Raw genomic sequence first — 15778 nt, 5'->3', positions numbered from 1 at the left:
GAAACTACAATGAAAAATGTATCAGCATTTCTGTGAACAGATTTGTAAGCAGGAGGCAAAGGATACAAACAGAGCAAGCAAAGGAAAGACTTCTGGCTGCGATGGAGAAAACAGGACACTGGAAAATGGCCTGAGTGTGAAGTCCTATACATACTTGTGCCAGTGCAAGCTGGTTTGCCAGTACATTTTTTTTCCAGTACCTCTGTGCTGACGAAGCACAGAGCACCTCAGAGGACATACTGTTGCAAGACTATGACATTACTGTGAGGCGAAACCAAAAAATATAGTTTGTGAAGCTCAGGTTAGTCCCTGATGCAAAGATAAGGCAGTGGCACACAGGAATGCGAATGCCACGTAAGGGAATCCACTGGTATTACAAAGAGAAGGAATGGATTTGCTACCAAACACACCAGCACTATTTGAACGTTACATACCATAAGCAATGTACAAGGACTTAGAAATTGCCATTGTCTCACTGTTTCAAATTGGAGCAGATAACCACTGCTTTCAGGTAAATCGTATCAATGGAATGGGCACCAACCACAGTCATAAAACAGAAGAGGTAACGTATTCGTAGTGTTATTATCCTTCCAGCAAAGCTGCCTAATGGTTATCAAAGCACTGGGAGAGCTGCTTATCAGTTCAGGAGTACTAACCCAGCAGTCTGGTACAACATGGGAAAGTTGGGTTGCAGGTAGACTTTGAGATCTCTAGCTCAACATCATTAAACATAAGCAGGATTTAAGGAAGGTTTGTATGTAAGATATGCAAAATGCTCAAATTTCCCATGGCTGACAAGCTACAATCTGCTCGGACCTACAAGCAAGAAATCCTGTCGAGATCAAATTATTTCTTCAGGATAAACCACGTAGTAGGGAGCAAGTTACACCTGTTGACAAGTTGGGACTATATGATCCTTGTAGGTCCCTTCCAACTGAACTATTCTATTGTATTTTATTCTGAATAGCATGGCTGTGGATGTGCATATGTTTTACCAAAACTGCAAATCCACTTCCTACAAACACAGGGCATGATCGTGAGAGCATAAGGTGGTGGGGAGTCCCGGTGATGGGAAGTTCCTCTGCTGGGAGGTGGCTTACCAGACTTGGCAAGAAACAGGCCACTTAACAACTGACAGATGTTGGAACAGGCTTTTTTAAACTAGATTATCAAAACCCCCACATAACGAGGTAACCTGTTATTGCAGAACTACCTGGAAGACACGACCAATATTTTCCTGGTGACAAAAGGAGTGTAGACCTGAAAGAACATTCCTCCATTTCAAGAAAAATAAGAAAAAGACTGAAATATGTATGAATTATGATTTTCTACACTTTAAGGAATTATAAAACAAGGGTTAAATTAGTGTTTGCAGGGTTGTTTATATTTTACTGTGTCCATGAGAAATGAAGTATTGCCAAGTCCTCACAAGGGCTGACGTTTTCCAGAAGAATTATTACAAGACTGCTACAAATTCCATATAGGACACATAATCAAATATTCTTAACTTCATAATTGCACTGAGCACTGCGGTGTGATGTTATAGTTGTGCACTGCGCTGCGATCTTACAGAAAGTGTGACTTCCCCCAGGCACCTTCTGACTGAGCCAACAAAGATCCCGAGGTGCAGAGGGGTGAAAAGGAAAGCGGGGTATTTATTATGACAGCAGGCGTACTTCTGATTCAGAGACTGAAATGAGAAAAGGGCAGGAACGAGGAGAGAAAAAATCCTTCAGGGGACTTGGAAAAGGTGGCATCACTGATCTCACAGCATTTGAGGTCCTAGGTTTATCAGTGCTGTTTGTAATGGTTGAACATTCAGTATTGCTCGGGGTTGAGTCCAAATTAAAGGGGATTGCCTCTTGGTAAAAGCAGCATTTTTATTATCCCTCAAACAAGGTTTGCAGTGAAGGATTTACCCTTTGCCCCTCGTTCTCCTCTGCAAGGAGAACAATCTCATGCAGGGCTGTGGTAGGCAACACAGAGCTGTGGGTTAGGTGCAGCTTTACTAGACTGTGTAAGCTAAGACTGTAAGATAAGACTAGACCTGGCAGCTTCCAAGGGTCTGAACCTCTCTGTCCCACTGGTGAGTGCCGTGTCAGCTGCAGGAAGGGGCTACCTTCTCCTTAGGTAACACAAGTCTTGTTGAAGGCTTGTACCACCACTGGTGGTACTTTTTCAAATTATCTTGGCATTCAGCGAAATATCATTCTCCTGCTGATCCTATCTACCTAACTGCATTTTTGAAAAATGCTTTCTGGTTGAGCATTTGGATGATCCAATTTTTTTTTCTTTATTGGTACTCTTAAGAAGACTGCCAGGTGGGCCAATGTAGCTCTGCTCTTTGAGCCATCCATGAATATTTTAGAAGAGCACTAAAACTTGCTCATAGCACATTGGTTTTGCAATAAAATGGTTACTAAAATTGTTAAAATTCTTGATAATGTATTTTAACTACTTATTTTTTCTGGCAAGTCCTTAAGAGGAAGGGAAAGGGGGAAAATGTGAAACAGAAAATGGCAAGTTAAAATGAATCAAATCATTTTCCTGACAAGTTTACAATAACAAGGTGTTACTATATGATGCTTTGTCTTAGCAGTCATGCTGAAGAATTCCTCTGCACACAGGGCACGGTTCAGCTTCTCCTTATTAGATCATCTTTATGAGGCGTCCACATTATTTGGTCTCTGGAGAGCTCTTGGTATTTGCAAAATTACTTTAAATATGTTAAATATGAATACTTTGAATTAAGCTGTTTTAAAATAGTCCTTTGAGGAACTGTTGCAAGATCAGTGATTAAAGAGAAAATAAGGGTTAAACATAACTATTCCACCTCCTCCTTGGCTGCTACCTGTGTTAGCTCCCAGGCTGGTTCTTGGCCTCGGTTTTCCATTCAGCCTGAAGTGCAGCCGAGATGTGTCTATGCCGTGGCGCGGCTGCACCGTGGATGGGGTGAGGTGTGGGGGGCATGTTCTCCCATCCAGCGTACCTGGGCTTTAACTTCCAGCAGAGTTGGAGTCTTGCTAAGAAAAAAAAACAGTTTCTGGGGAAAATGGAACAGATATTTGTTTCACTTCCCCCTTGTGGCTGTGTTATTCAGAGATAATTTTCCTATTTGGTTACCTATACGTCCCTGTTCCTAGGGAGGCAAAAGTAGGCCACCACTAAAAGGTCTGCCACAGAAAATGGTGCTGGAAGGTTCTGCTTCAAGTTCGTGGCTCACTCGATATTTACTGGTTGTTAACAACAGAGCCAGCTGACACCCTGCCAAAGTTACCCATCAGGTAACCCAGCAGAGCTTTGATGGCAATTATTTCAGTTTTTGCAGGAAGAAATGAATACAGCTGTCTAGCAGAAGTCCTTAGCAAGCCTCCTTTCATTTTTTATGCTGAGGTTACAGAGAACAGTGGTGTGTGGTGCTTCAGAAACCTTTTCTTGTTCCTTTCCTTCCTAAGTCTCTGCTTAAAGGCTTGGTTTTAAGTGGTTTCTTGTTACTTTCCTTCCTAAGTCTGTCCTTAGAGGCTAGCCTTTCAGTGGAGGTAGTATTTAGGGAAAAGGCTACAAATTTTAAATAGTTTTTCTGAGGTTCAGGGATAATGAATTTGTCCATACTGATTCTTTAGTGGTTCTTGGGGGATACTTTTGTCTGAAAGCTATCCCAGGCATGTTATGCAGCTAATCATTGCTGTGGATTTTTACTGCAGATGATACAGAGGTCCAACATGCTTAACAATTTATAGCAATTAAGATTTAATTTGAAGTTAATAAAAGGTATGGTTTTCTGTCCATGTGGTAAGGTTACACTTAAAGTATTTGATATGTTTTTATAAACTATTTATTGACTGTGTATTTTATATACAATTTTGATTGTCATTTTTTTAGCAACAAAATTGTGTTACAAAAAAGCACAAATGAGTTTTTCTGTGAAGTGCGTTAGACTTGTGTTAATTTAAACTTTAAGATTTTTAAAAATGACCCCCTCAAACTTTTTATTTACCTTGACGTGACTTATTTCAATTTAGCTTCAATCAGCAAGTAATTAAAGCCAAAGAAGAGTATGCACAGAGAGGATTGTATAGACCTAAGTGAGCAAGTTTTAGTCAGCTCTGTTATATTTAATCAAGGCTCCTTTTTGCTTAAAAAATGCTTTAAAATGACTTTGGATCACTTCCCTACAAAAAACACTGTAACCCGAGTGATGTATTAAATTAAAATGAAATCAAAGGTTAGTGCATGAGAGCAGTCATATGCTGCAGCGACGTACATCTTGAGGAGTGAAGGGTTTACAAACAGATTTCTCTCAGGGAAGAAAAGCAATTGACACCCAATTAGTGTTAAAGCATATTCCTAAAGCTCAATGACTTGAGAGCAAATTACAGTTGTCATTGTGGATTTGTGCAGTGTGCTGAACGATGATGCATTCCTTCGGAGGGAAGTTGCTCAGACATGAAAGTATAAAACAAGCACAGCAAGTACGAGTTCTCCACATTTCTGTAATATCTGTGCTTCAATAAAACAAATTTGTAAAGTAACCATGAGGTCAATTGGATGCATTTTTACGGATTCCCGCTGCTTGTTAGAAACCTGTCGATGGCTCACCGAGCTTTGAACCGAACTGCAGTACATGAGTCCCCCTCCTCCCTGCCATTCGTGGGCCCTCGGTTTTGTAGCTGTAAGCTGTCACAGAGATGGCGGTCTGTGCCTGAGCAAAACGACATGGGGGAAAGGTTTTTGCTGCATGACTGGTAAGGTGCGGGCTTGTTGCTCTCTGTTTCTGAGCAGGGCTTTTCCTCCTTAGAGTGGGAGATCAGTGCAGTGTGATGGTGATCAGGGAAACCCTCATCAGCAAGGGAAGTTTTCAAACTTCTTTGCTCTTCCTTTATTTGCATATGCTTCATACGGAATAGCCCCAAGCCTGGACTTTATTATCAGTCAACCATTTTAAGCAAGATTATGCAAGAGGGGGAGGAGAGCAGATGTCATTTACAAATATACATGACACTGGGAAATAAGTTTATTGCTTATTTGACTCATTTAAGGAAAGCTTGTGGTCGAATATGGATGAAGAAGGACAGTTATACATCAGAAAAGGCATTACCTGTTCACAGCCTCCCTAAGCTGTTGATCTGGTATGCTTTAGCAAATGCAGCGTCCCTCGTAGCAATGCCCCTGCCACACGCTTGGACCTGGCATCCCGTGGTGGCGCGTGTGGCAGCTGGCTGCGTGGGACCACCTTGCTGCCTGCACGCACAACAGCTATCGCCCCGGTGCGAGGGCTGCCGCGCGTCTGCCGCCATCCCGGCAGCCCATGCCCCGCAGACATGGCCAGGCCATGCAGTCGGCAGGCAGCGCTCGCCTGGAGCCGGCTGGTAACCCATCTCATGCAGCTTGCGTGGCTTCGGTCATCCTCTTCATTCAGCAGCTTCAGTGTTGTCCTGGGTAAGGATGCTTTTCTCAACTGGAAGCAGGGACTACTTAGAGATTAAGTGATTAAATCACACTGTTCATGAAAAGCCCTCACGGTTAATTTACAGTATTTGTCATAGCTCCAGGAATACAATCAATGAATTGAGAACAAAAGGAGAGAACTTATTTGAGAAATTTAAATTTCCAACATATTTCATAAAAATGTCAAGCATGTCTGCTTGTTTCAATTGATTTTAAGAATCCTCTCCAAGGTTCTAGGTGCATAAGGAAAAGTTTAGCGTTTTCTGATTTTCCTTCTTTGCAAGCTCATTGCTCAAGAAAGGGATAACAATTATACTGTAATTAAGAGCCTTAAGAGACAAATGGAATCTGAATAGTCTTTCTGTTCGGTACCAGTTTTGGAAACCTTGCTCTGTTTCTCCTGTAGCTGACACAGAATGTAGGAAAGGGTAAGGAAAGGTGAAGATAGACTCATCCATAAGGAAGAGAGAAATCTTAAAATAAGTATGAAAACAGGAAATCCAACAGGAAGCTCTCACAAACTTAATGGCAGCTAACTCTACATGTTGCAAATAGTGAATTTATATATTCATATAAAGCCTTGCAAAATACAGTATGGAAAAGACGTAAGTACATTCACATCATCTGTTACTTCTTCCTTCAGCATGAATAATGAAATATTTTATTTTAGAAGAACTGTCCATCATTATTTTAATTTTATTATTTTTCAGGAAGTAATATTAAAATTCTTTTAGCTGTTATACCAAGTAATACTGGTATAAATTTTATTTTAATTTTCTTAATTAGTTTGACCATCTTCTCTTTGCAGGAACCTCGTCCTTCTAGAATAAGACCTACAAGTGGTCCACAAGCGGGTGGAACCACACTTACCATCACTGGTAGAAACCTGGCCACTGGTTCCATGAAGGATGTTCAAGTTTCAGTTGGTAGCCAGCCTTGCAATGTGTACGTACCCTGAGTAATTAACAATACAGAGCTGTATCCTAACAAAGCACCAACCTTTTCTGGCCTGTAGAAATTACACAAATCCATTGTCTATCTCTTCATGACTCATCCCGTGCAATGGAGCTCTGCACGTAACGTTCAGACAGAAACTCTCTCAGAGGCTCCAGCTGGAAGAGGCAGCTGTAAAAACAACCAAAGTGGGAGAACTCAAATATCCAAAGAATTTTCCAGTTTCGGCTTTCTCTGCTTGCCTGGCTGCTCCAAACCCACCCATGCTTTCACTCAGCATCTCCTCAGTGGTTCCATATAAAATCTTGATCTTCTAGTGCCCCTTGGCTTGTTCCTCTCACTTCTTTTTCCTTTTATTAATTGCTGCCCTTCTCTCCCCCCAAAAAATGAAATGACAGGAAGTGTGCTGACATTGCACTGTTCTTGTGTTTGTATGCTATTCCTTTTCATATCCTATATCTTTTTTAAAGATCCTAAGTGATCTGGAGAAAGAGTTGTCCCCTCTCATAACTACTCAGTGCCTAGCAAAAACAGAGCCCTTTTTTTGTTGCTTCTGGGGTACTACCATAAAGAATAGAATTCACCACAATGTTAGTAACTGAAGATGTTTCCTCTTCTTTTTCTTCACCAATCTAGCACTGAATTTGGAGAGGAGATCGTTTGTATTACAGGACCTAATAGCAAGGTTGAAGCTGTTAAAGTCAAAATGTATTATGGCGGCAAGGAAATTAGTGTACAAGAGCAGTTTTCATACAGTGAGAACCCTACTGTCACCAAGTTCCTGCCAGTAAACAGCTTCAGCAGGTAATGAAATGTTTGTCATAACTTCATTTACAGTTGGGTTAAAATATGTGTAGTATGTAATAAACCTATTACATATAGAACTGTTTGAAGTAAAAGCTCCTGTACTCTAGCTATGCACACATTTAGATACGTAGTTTGGATCTTTCTTAACCACAGCTGATGTTTGAAAGTATTCTGTTTACCTCCATACTTTAATTCCCACTTCAAAGGTAAATCCTGAAACCAGAAAAGGTAATGAGCTTCTTTTAAATGAAGATGTCTCAAAGAAAGAGATTTGAAGCATTTCACCATGATGTCAGACAACATGATCTTTGTGTTACTCACAAATCCTTATCCTGTCTAAAGCAGAGATCGTAATCTGAAAGTGATATAAAAAGTTTCTAATAGTTCTTCTGTTCAGCTTTTAATAAGTAAGCTGGAAAGCAAGGAAAGTTATCACTTGTCATCTCTTTATCCCATGAGGAAAGAAAGTATCTCTTTAGGAAATCTAGATCAGAGTTCAATAAGGCTTTTAAAATGTATGCTCTCTCCTGTGGTGGTACTCGTTAACACCCCATCTGGTAGCTGCTCCTTCTGGAAAAAAGCTCACCTAGTACTAATTGTGAAACCGAAGAAATGTATGCCACTCTTACATTTGTAGCAAAATGGCAAATAATCAGTGTAAATGTCCTTGTAACATACCTCTGGTTTTGAGAGTCATTCTGTGACCGATACAGGGACAAACATGTGACCTTGACTCATGTTGGTCTCTGCTGTTCCCTAATATTCTGTTCTTTTTGCCTAGTGGGGTACAGTTGGCAGAGAGAGATAATGATGTTTCCACTTTCTTTCAGTAAAAAGAAGTGTAAGATCACAACCTTACAAATAGGAGGTTAAAGATAAAATTGGCTGTGACCTCATGGAGAAATTGGTACTTGCCTCCTTGAATATTGAGTAGTCACTTATGTAAAATAGGATTTGTTTTTAATATTTGCTTTTGATTTTGGTTTGGGTGGTTTTGGAGCCTGAAGGGGTTTTTTGGTAGATCAGTAGTGATTTACCCCAGGGAATTTAAAAGACTTCTTTTTTTCCTCTGTATAAACTGAAGCGTACTTTAATGGATTGCTTTGAGGATTGCTATCCCTCTAAATCCATGTTACTTTGATGCCTTTAATTCCCACTGGCAACTTGCATGCATTCTTCTTCTTATACGAATGCATTATTTTTTAAACAATGTGTTGCAAATGAAAGGGAATAAAAAGCCAGGTCCCTACAGACCTGTGGAAAATACACTCTCACCTTTGTCTCTGTGTGTGGTAGGTGGAGGGATTTTAACAAAAACACTGGAGAAGTAAAGCACACAAAGATAGGCATCAATGAACAGCCACAAATACTGACAAAGCGATTTGTACTTTTTTATTCTGCTGTTTTAAAACAGGTTTGAAGTTGACATTGCTGCTTTTAAATGCTGTGGTCATCGATAGCTTTAACAGAAGTCCTTTGTGTAGGATATCTAATTGTCATATAGGCATTAGGTAGCTGTTTTCAGTGGAAGCAGTAGCAGTGCAAGATAAAGCAGTCTATAGCTGTGGTAGTTTGCCAATGACTTGACTTCTTTTTTAATTCTGCCTTTCAGTGGAGGGAGAAATATTACAGTAACTGGAACCGGGTTTGAGCTCATCCAGAGTTTCTCGTTGGTGGTATATGCAGAACGTCCAGAAGCAGGGAAACTGAATCTCAAAAGGGTAATTTTCTTTCTTTCCCCCCAAAGGCATCACACTGGATGCATAACATATAATCTGTTCAAAAAATGCATTTAAGTTTGCCCACTGGACTTCAATGGGCTTGGAGTGGAATAAGGTTTGAACAGATTTCTGGGTCTGTTCAGGGTTTCCATGGAAAAAGAGCCTGCCATCTTGACTTACATTCACTTGTACCTTGCAATCCTCTGCTTTAAAATTATTTTCATTCAATATGAATAAGGATAGAAGAATTAAGCTTCAAGTGGTAAAGTGGATGTATTTCAGAATTTGAAAGTGTTCATTTTTTATTTATCTTTCTCCTTTTTCTCCCCCTGCAAGCTTTAGAGATTTGCCTGAAACAGGACCCAAATCCAGACAATGCTGAGTACTCAGCTTTGCACAGTCACTGCCGTTTATTTTCTCACACCTCAATGAACTGAGTCTTCTTTTCTTTCTTGCTTCATGCATATTCCACCTATAGCATGTTCACAAAAAGTTGTGAGAAATAACATTAAAAAAAAGACCCGAACCCTTCTTGCATCTCATGTTAAGAAGAGCTGACATTACCGATAGTCTCAATTTCCCACTCTTCTAATGAAGATCACAATTTAATGCAATGATTGAGGACTTAAAAGTGATTTTCCCGTAAGAACGTTATAAGACTTTTTCTAAGGCTGGCTCTTCAATTTAAGACTGTCTTGTGATCCATATAGAGTTGGCAATGTTCATGTTTTGTATTATATGCATGATTCAACTTTTAGAGTATGCCAAAGCCAGCTGGATTTAGGTCCACCAGAACCCTATCCATAAAAATTTTAAGAGGAAAACCACCTACGTTTCTTAGGCCATAAACTGCAAGATGTAATTATCTTGATAACCTTAAGTCCCAGAACAATCTTAAAGTCTATTTAGCATTCTTGACAGTGTTTATCAACATTTCTTACCCCCCTCCTTATGTATGCTCAGTATCTTCTCAGCATATTAGCTTAAGTTGGCATTATGTACAGCACACATTCTTGGTTAAAACTAGAAACTTTTCTAATCTTTTGTTTTGCTTCCACTTATATGGCAATATCAGCAATGTAGGGGAGAAGCTATCAAATTGCTTTACTCAAAGTGAGAAACTGTGGTGGTGACGGAAGAAATGTTGAGGGTTCCTATTAGTGTTGTTGGCTGTGGTTGATGTTACTGAATGCCTGAAGGAGTTTCTAGGATAAAAACATTTGTGTAGTTGGGGATGGAGGACAGGCTGACTGAGTTGTTACCTTGAGGAGTTGATTGACAATTGGTAAATTTTATTCCGAAATTTCACTTAGTAATTGTATTGAATTTCAGCGAGTTATTTTACAGTGTCAGTAGAAAAAAATCTACCTGAGGTACTTAATGGTACAGAAGATGATCTGCATTAAAGCTGCTATGTTAACCTCTTAATCTTAGAGCAATTAAATGATATCAGCCCAGTGTGGTCCAGAGCCACAGAATTTGGAGGCAATGGAAACTGATCTGTAGCCTAAGCTTTTTCTGCAGGCAGCTGCTAGGACATAATGAATCAACAATTTATTCCCATCAACAAATTTGTTTCATTTTCTTTTCAGAAAATACCTCATACTATGTTATTGCTGCCATATGGAGACAATATAAATCCAGTGGTTTTATTTCTACAGTCTACATTTATCAACAGTTATGTACAGGAACGAGTCACACTCTAAAACATGCATGTTCTTCTTGTCTTGTTTCTTACAGTTTGATGGAAAGCTTGTTACAAAACTCAATGAAACCACGGTGGTTTTTTCTTCCCCACCAATACTGGAAGACCCAGAAAACTATAACATTACCACTATTATTCTAATGGATCATTATCATTTGGTTGTAAAAAATGAGAGCCACTCCTTTGCCTATGTTGCAGACCCAACCTTTGAAAACTTCACAGATGGCATCAAAAAACAAGTCAACAAACTTATTAATGCAAAGGTAAACTTGTCAAGAGATGGTGGTTGCTCATTTTGTCCTTGAAGCGTGTATGGAATTTTTCCTTCCTTTCTCGAACCCTTAGCAGCTGTTTGGTACCATACCCAAAATGCTTGGTAGAGTCCCTTAGCTCTGCTGGCTGATGAACATTGTCAGCTCCCCTTTCCTCTCCCCTCCTCTTCTCAGAGATAGTTGCTATCTTTTTAACCATACTTTGAGTTTTCTGGGGATGGCCCCTCCTGATGAGCCTGGTGTTTGGCAATGCCCTCTGCCATAGCACTCCCAAGGACTGGAGAGGACATCTTCTCGCACCAGGAAGGGAAGGAGAGGAATTGCATAATTCCCAACCACTCTGCTCTTCTGTACACTGCAGTGCAAATCACATCTGCTGCTAAAAATTATTCAAATGGAAAGTGGCAACTCAGGACCTCTTGTCTCCCAAGACTTTGCAATGATGACTTAGCCTTGTATTTTCTGTCTAGGGAAGTAACCTGAACAAAGCCATGACAATAGACGAGGCCCAGGCTTTTGTGGGTGACGAGCCTTGCAACATAAAAACACTGACTGAAACAGACTTATATTGTGAGCCACCAGAAGTACAGCCTCAACCAAAGAAACGGCAGAAGAGAGATACCATCAATAACCTTCCTGAATTCATTGTAGGTTATCTTTTCAATAGAATTTAATATCATGTGTAAGTGAGACTGATACAGTGCTTCTTAATGGAAGTAATTTGTTCTCCAAAGTTGTTGTAGTACTGTGAAGAAAATCCTTGCAGTTCTTTCTTCCTCCAGCTTCTGCCTGCTTTCTAGAAGAGGTCACACATAAAGAGCAGTCCCGAGCTGCCAAATGCCTTCCACCTTCATTACATAGGAATGTAAAATTGTAGCTAGACAGGCTGGTGATTTTTCTTCCTCTGCTAAGCAAAATAAAATTAATTCATGGAATAAAGTGCTAGTGACCTAAACTCAGTATAAAATATTCAGAAATGTTTCCTTTGTTTGGCAGTTTGAGCTAGAAATTCACTTAGTGAAAATTGCTAAGAAGTTAGAGTGCAACTGGGAAGTGAACCACTGTCCATTTGCACTTTTTGAGACAAATGACTGTGCTTATCTAATTAGGTGAAATTTGGACTCCGGGAATGGATCCTCGGAAGGGTGGAATATGATACGCGTGTGAGTGACATCCCACTGAATCTTATTTTGCCACTGGTACTTATTCCAATGATAGCAATCATCATCATTTCTATCATCTGTTACAGGTAAGTTCCTTTAATTAGGTGGTTTTGCTGTCCTAAAGCTTTCAAGGTACTACCTGATTGTTTTCAGCTCAGTCTACAGAAACAATATTAATATTTTTTATGAGCTGCAGAGTTAAGAAAGGCAGTTATAGCTGGAAATATGTATGAGCACCAATTTATTCCTCTCACACACACCAAATTCCTTGGTGTCAGTCAGCCCAGTCCGTCCTTTATACATAAGTACAACAATTGGTCCCAGGCTTGTCAAGCGCACAATTGCAGCCTGAGTTGCACACATACATTCTTGAAATGGCAGCTAAAGTGCCTCTTGTGAAGGAGATAACTTATTCTGTATACATATCCATCAGCATTTATGCTGCCTCAGTCAGCACTGTAGGTCTGAGCTGGATGGATTTTCCTAAGGGGTCATTTTGGCCTTTCCAGCTGAGGTAAGTGTTACCCACACACAAATTTCATGACTAATGGTGAAATTCGTGCTTCACAAAGGGCCGGAACAATGTCTGTATTTCACTTAAGACTTACTTAGCCCAATTTTAAGGTTATTAATGAGAGCCTCATACTGTCCCTCAGGAGGAGGTGGATTTCACTCTTATGGTGCATATCAGTATAGCCGAAGCAATGCTGAAGTGTGTGCTGTACAGCACTGATGTTCTCGTGGACCTCCTGCAACCTTCTCAGTTCAGTCCCAGACACACTCATGGGTGGCTCAGAGCCAGTGCAGGACATGTTGCAAGCAATCTTTGTTCAGTACATGCAAATTGAGTTTCTGTACTTAATACATGATTGACAGCATTTATAGCTGCTGCTTATTGGATTTTAAATCGCTGGCCCAAGTGTGCTTTGAAGCAGCAGGCCCGTGATGGTGCCAGGTTGATTTACATGGAATGAAGACTTGGTCCACTGTTGCTGTTCTCCTCCTCCATTCTCTCTCTGCTGCCAGTGTTTAAAAAGAAATCAAAACCAGGAAAATGTCCTCCAGTCCTTTGGCTTCCCACTCAGAGCTGTTGCAAATTATTTACTTTTGCAGTTTGTAACTTTTAAAAAATCTTACCTCTATTCCATAAAGACGCAAGAGCCAACAAGCAGAACGAGAGTATGAAAAAATTAAATCACAACTTGAAGGCCTGGAGGAGAGTGTCAGAGACCGGTGCAAGAAGGAATTCACAGGTATGACAGATATTTGCACTCCTGTGGGTCCTCTTGAGCAATCAGAAGATGGGTGCTAGCTTGCTAAAACTGTCTTCTGGGAACAAATAATTAGTAGATCTTAGTAGTCTTAATTACTGACATTGACATACAACAGATATTTCATTATTATATATGAAAGCTGTAAATAAAATAGGGAGCTGAGGTTGTTAAAGGAAATTGATAGTTTTACTCTAAAGGAAGCACAGAGTTAGCAACCGGCAAATAGAAACTAGTTGAGATTGGGGTTGCTTATAGCCATTAATGTGAGAGGCCATTGATAGGGAGGAAAGAATGTTTTATAGTGACTAACCGTGCACTTAGTATTTAGCACAATGGCTGTATTGCCAAGTATGCACATTAAAAACAGTTTTCAGAGCTGAAAAATTTATTTGCAGCAATCAGCATACAAAGTGATAATTTGGCAAGCTCGCAGGAAAGAAATAGCATTTTGCCCTGTTTGTTGTGGGAAAACCTTAAGCTTGATTTGAGGAGCTAGCTAATTGTTCTGTGTAAATGTAGAGGCATCATCCCAGGGAAGGCAGCGGGAGGTGTGAAGGCTCAGCATTTCTACGTGTTGAACTACTCATTGCAACGCTTAAATTAGGCATCTGAGTGCAAACATTGCAAATATTGGCCTAAATGATTACCATGAAGTGTCACCTCATTATCTGAATTATACTTGCTGTTGGGTCATGTTGAAATAATCTCTACTAAAAAAACCCCACGTTTTATATCTAAAGAGAAGTAGATTATTTGATATTGACAGTGGCTAAAAAGCAGAATTGAATTAAACAGCAATTTCAGGTTAGAGTTTGAAATTAATTTAAGAAGCTCAGGGTATCTCAAAGATTTCAGCCATGCTGGAAGCCTCTCCCAGTCTTGTTTTTCTGGCATTTCTGGGACAGGATGTTATTTTCTTGTACCAGCTTGCTTTCTCTGGAAAATCAACTCCTTCCAGGTTCTGGACACAAACCAGAAGCAAATATTTGAATCAAGAACTATTCCCAAATGGGCTTAATTTCAAACTGCATTTTGAACTGTGAGAGGATCGATCCATATTAACAGCCCTCCCTCTCTCCACCTCTCCCATGGAACTTCACACCCATTTCTGAAAGGAGAAGGTGCCTTTCTCTTGCTGACACTCCTAGTAGGGGCTACAGCCTCCTGCTGCCTGTTGGGTTGAAGGTTTCCTCTCTGCTCCACCAAGCACAAACACTGGGAAAGTAGAATGCACATCCAAGGAGTAATCCAGTTCCTAAACTGCATCCACCTTGGCTGACAGTAAAATGAAACACTGAAGTCAAAACACATTCTGGATCTATACTGTGAAACTGTGATGTCAACAGCATGAAGTGCAGGCAGTCTAAAATACATGGGACCAAAGATAGCCAAGGAAAGGGACATCAGGGAGGAAGTACAAATACCACAAAGCTGGAAACCACAAGATGCTTTCTCCCTCAGCTTTGCTGAATGCTATAAAACAAAGAGGTAAATGAATGAATAAGAGCAATAAAATTGCTGAGACAATAGGTCACTATATTAATTAACATGGTATTCTAGTCAATCAGCAATACTGGGTAATTGGAAGGCCTTCAGCTAGAATAGCTGCTCCAAAGGATGATTCCCTAATTGTTGTTCCTTTTAAGACATTCAGAGCTTTTGAATCCCACAGAAATGTTTCCATCAATTTCAATGAACCATTTAACCTTCTTCCTTCCTGCCATCCCCTTCCTTCCAATTAAATTAGCGTGCTTTACACTTTAAACCTTTCTTTCCTTGAATGCTATGTGTTTTTAAAATAACTTTTATTACGACCTAGACTCAGAGGGAATAGAATGTGCATTGGAAAAAAAAAAACAAAAACAAGAAAACAATATTGCAGTGTCTTTTTTTGGCTCTGTGTTACAATCCTACATTCGTATATATGAACTCACCCAGACATCCATTAAGGCCCTTTTTCGGATAGGCGGCAACAAGGAAACGATTTGTGCTAAAGGCAGTTATCCTCATGTCACCATAGGATTAGCTGTGGTCATAGTTAACTGGATAATTGGTAAAAATAGCAAGAGAAAATGTGAGATGAAATAGAGTTTTTGGTGTTGAGTTGCTTTTTCTCCATTACAAGGCACCCAAAGTAATAGTGTTGCCTAAAAAAGCTGCAGGCTTTTTTTAAATGAACCTTTAAACTGTATTGCATATTCCAGATCTAATGATAGAGATGGAGGATCAGACAAATGATATCAATGAAGCTGGAATTCCAGTACTGGACTACAAAACCTACACGGACAGAGTCTTCTTCTTGCCCTCCAAAGATGGAGAGAAAGACGTGATGATTACGGGGAAGCTGGATATTCCTGAGGCCAGGCGGCAGACTGTGGAGCAGGCTTTGAACCAGTTTTCCAACCTCCTCAATAGCAAATCATTTCTCATTAAT

General features: G+C 40.0%; 1 protein-coding gene across 7 annotated transcripts in view; it reads left to right on the top strand.

Annotated features, from left to right (window-relative positions):
- Positions 1-15778, top strand: part of PLXNB2 (plexin B2) — a 263445-nt gene that overhangs the window by 222615 nt on the left and 25052 nt on the right. For all 7 annotated transcript variants that reach the window (XM_072860778.1, XM_072860825.1, XM_072860814.1 and 4 more), the window contains 8 exons: positions 6257-6393; positions 7039-7206; positions 8822-8930; positions 10671-10898; positions 11378-11554; positions 12017-12156; positions 13223-13323; positions 15549-15778. In XM_072860778.1, coding sequence (XP_072716879.1) covers positions 6257-6393; positions 7039-7206; positions 8822-8930; positions 10671-10898; positions 11378-11554; positions 12017-12156; positions 13223-13323; positions 15549-15778 — 1290 coding nt within the window. The remainder of the gene's footprint in view (positions 1-6256; positions 6394-7038; positions 7207-8821; positions 8931-10670; positions 10899-11377; positions 11555-12016; positions 12157-13222; positions 13324-15548) is intronic.

This window comes from Ciconia boyciana, chromosome 1, assembly GCF_034638445.1.
Source record: "Ciconia boyciana chromosome 1, ASM3463844v1, whole genome shotgun sequence".
Taxonomy (NCBI): Eukaryota; Metazoa; Chordata; class Aves; order Ciconiiformes; family Ciconiidae; genus Ciconia; species Ciconia boyciana.
This window is presented reverse-complemented; position numbering and strand designations above follow the sequence as displayed.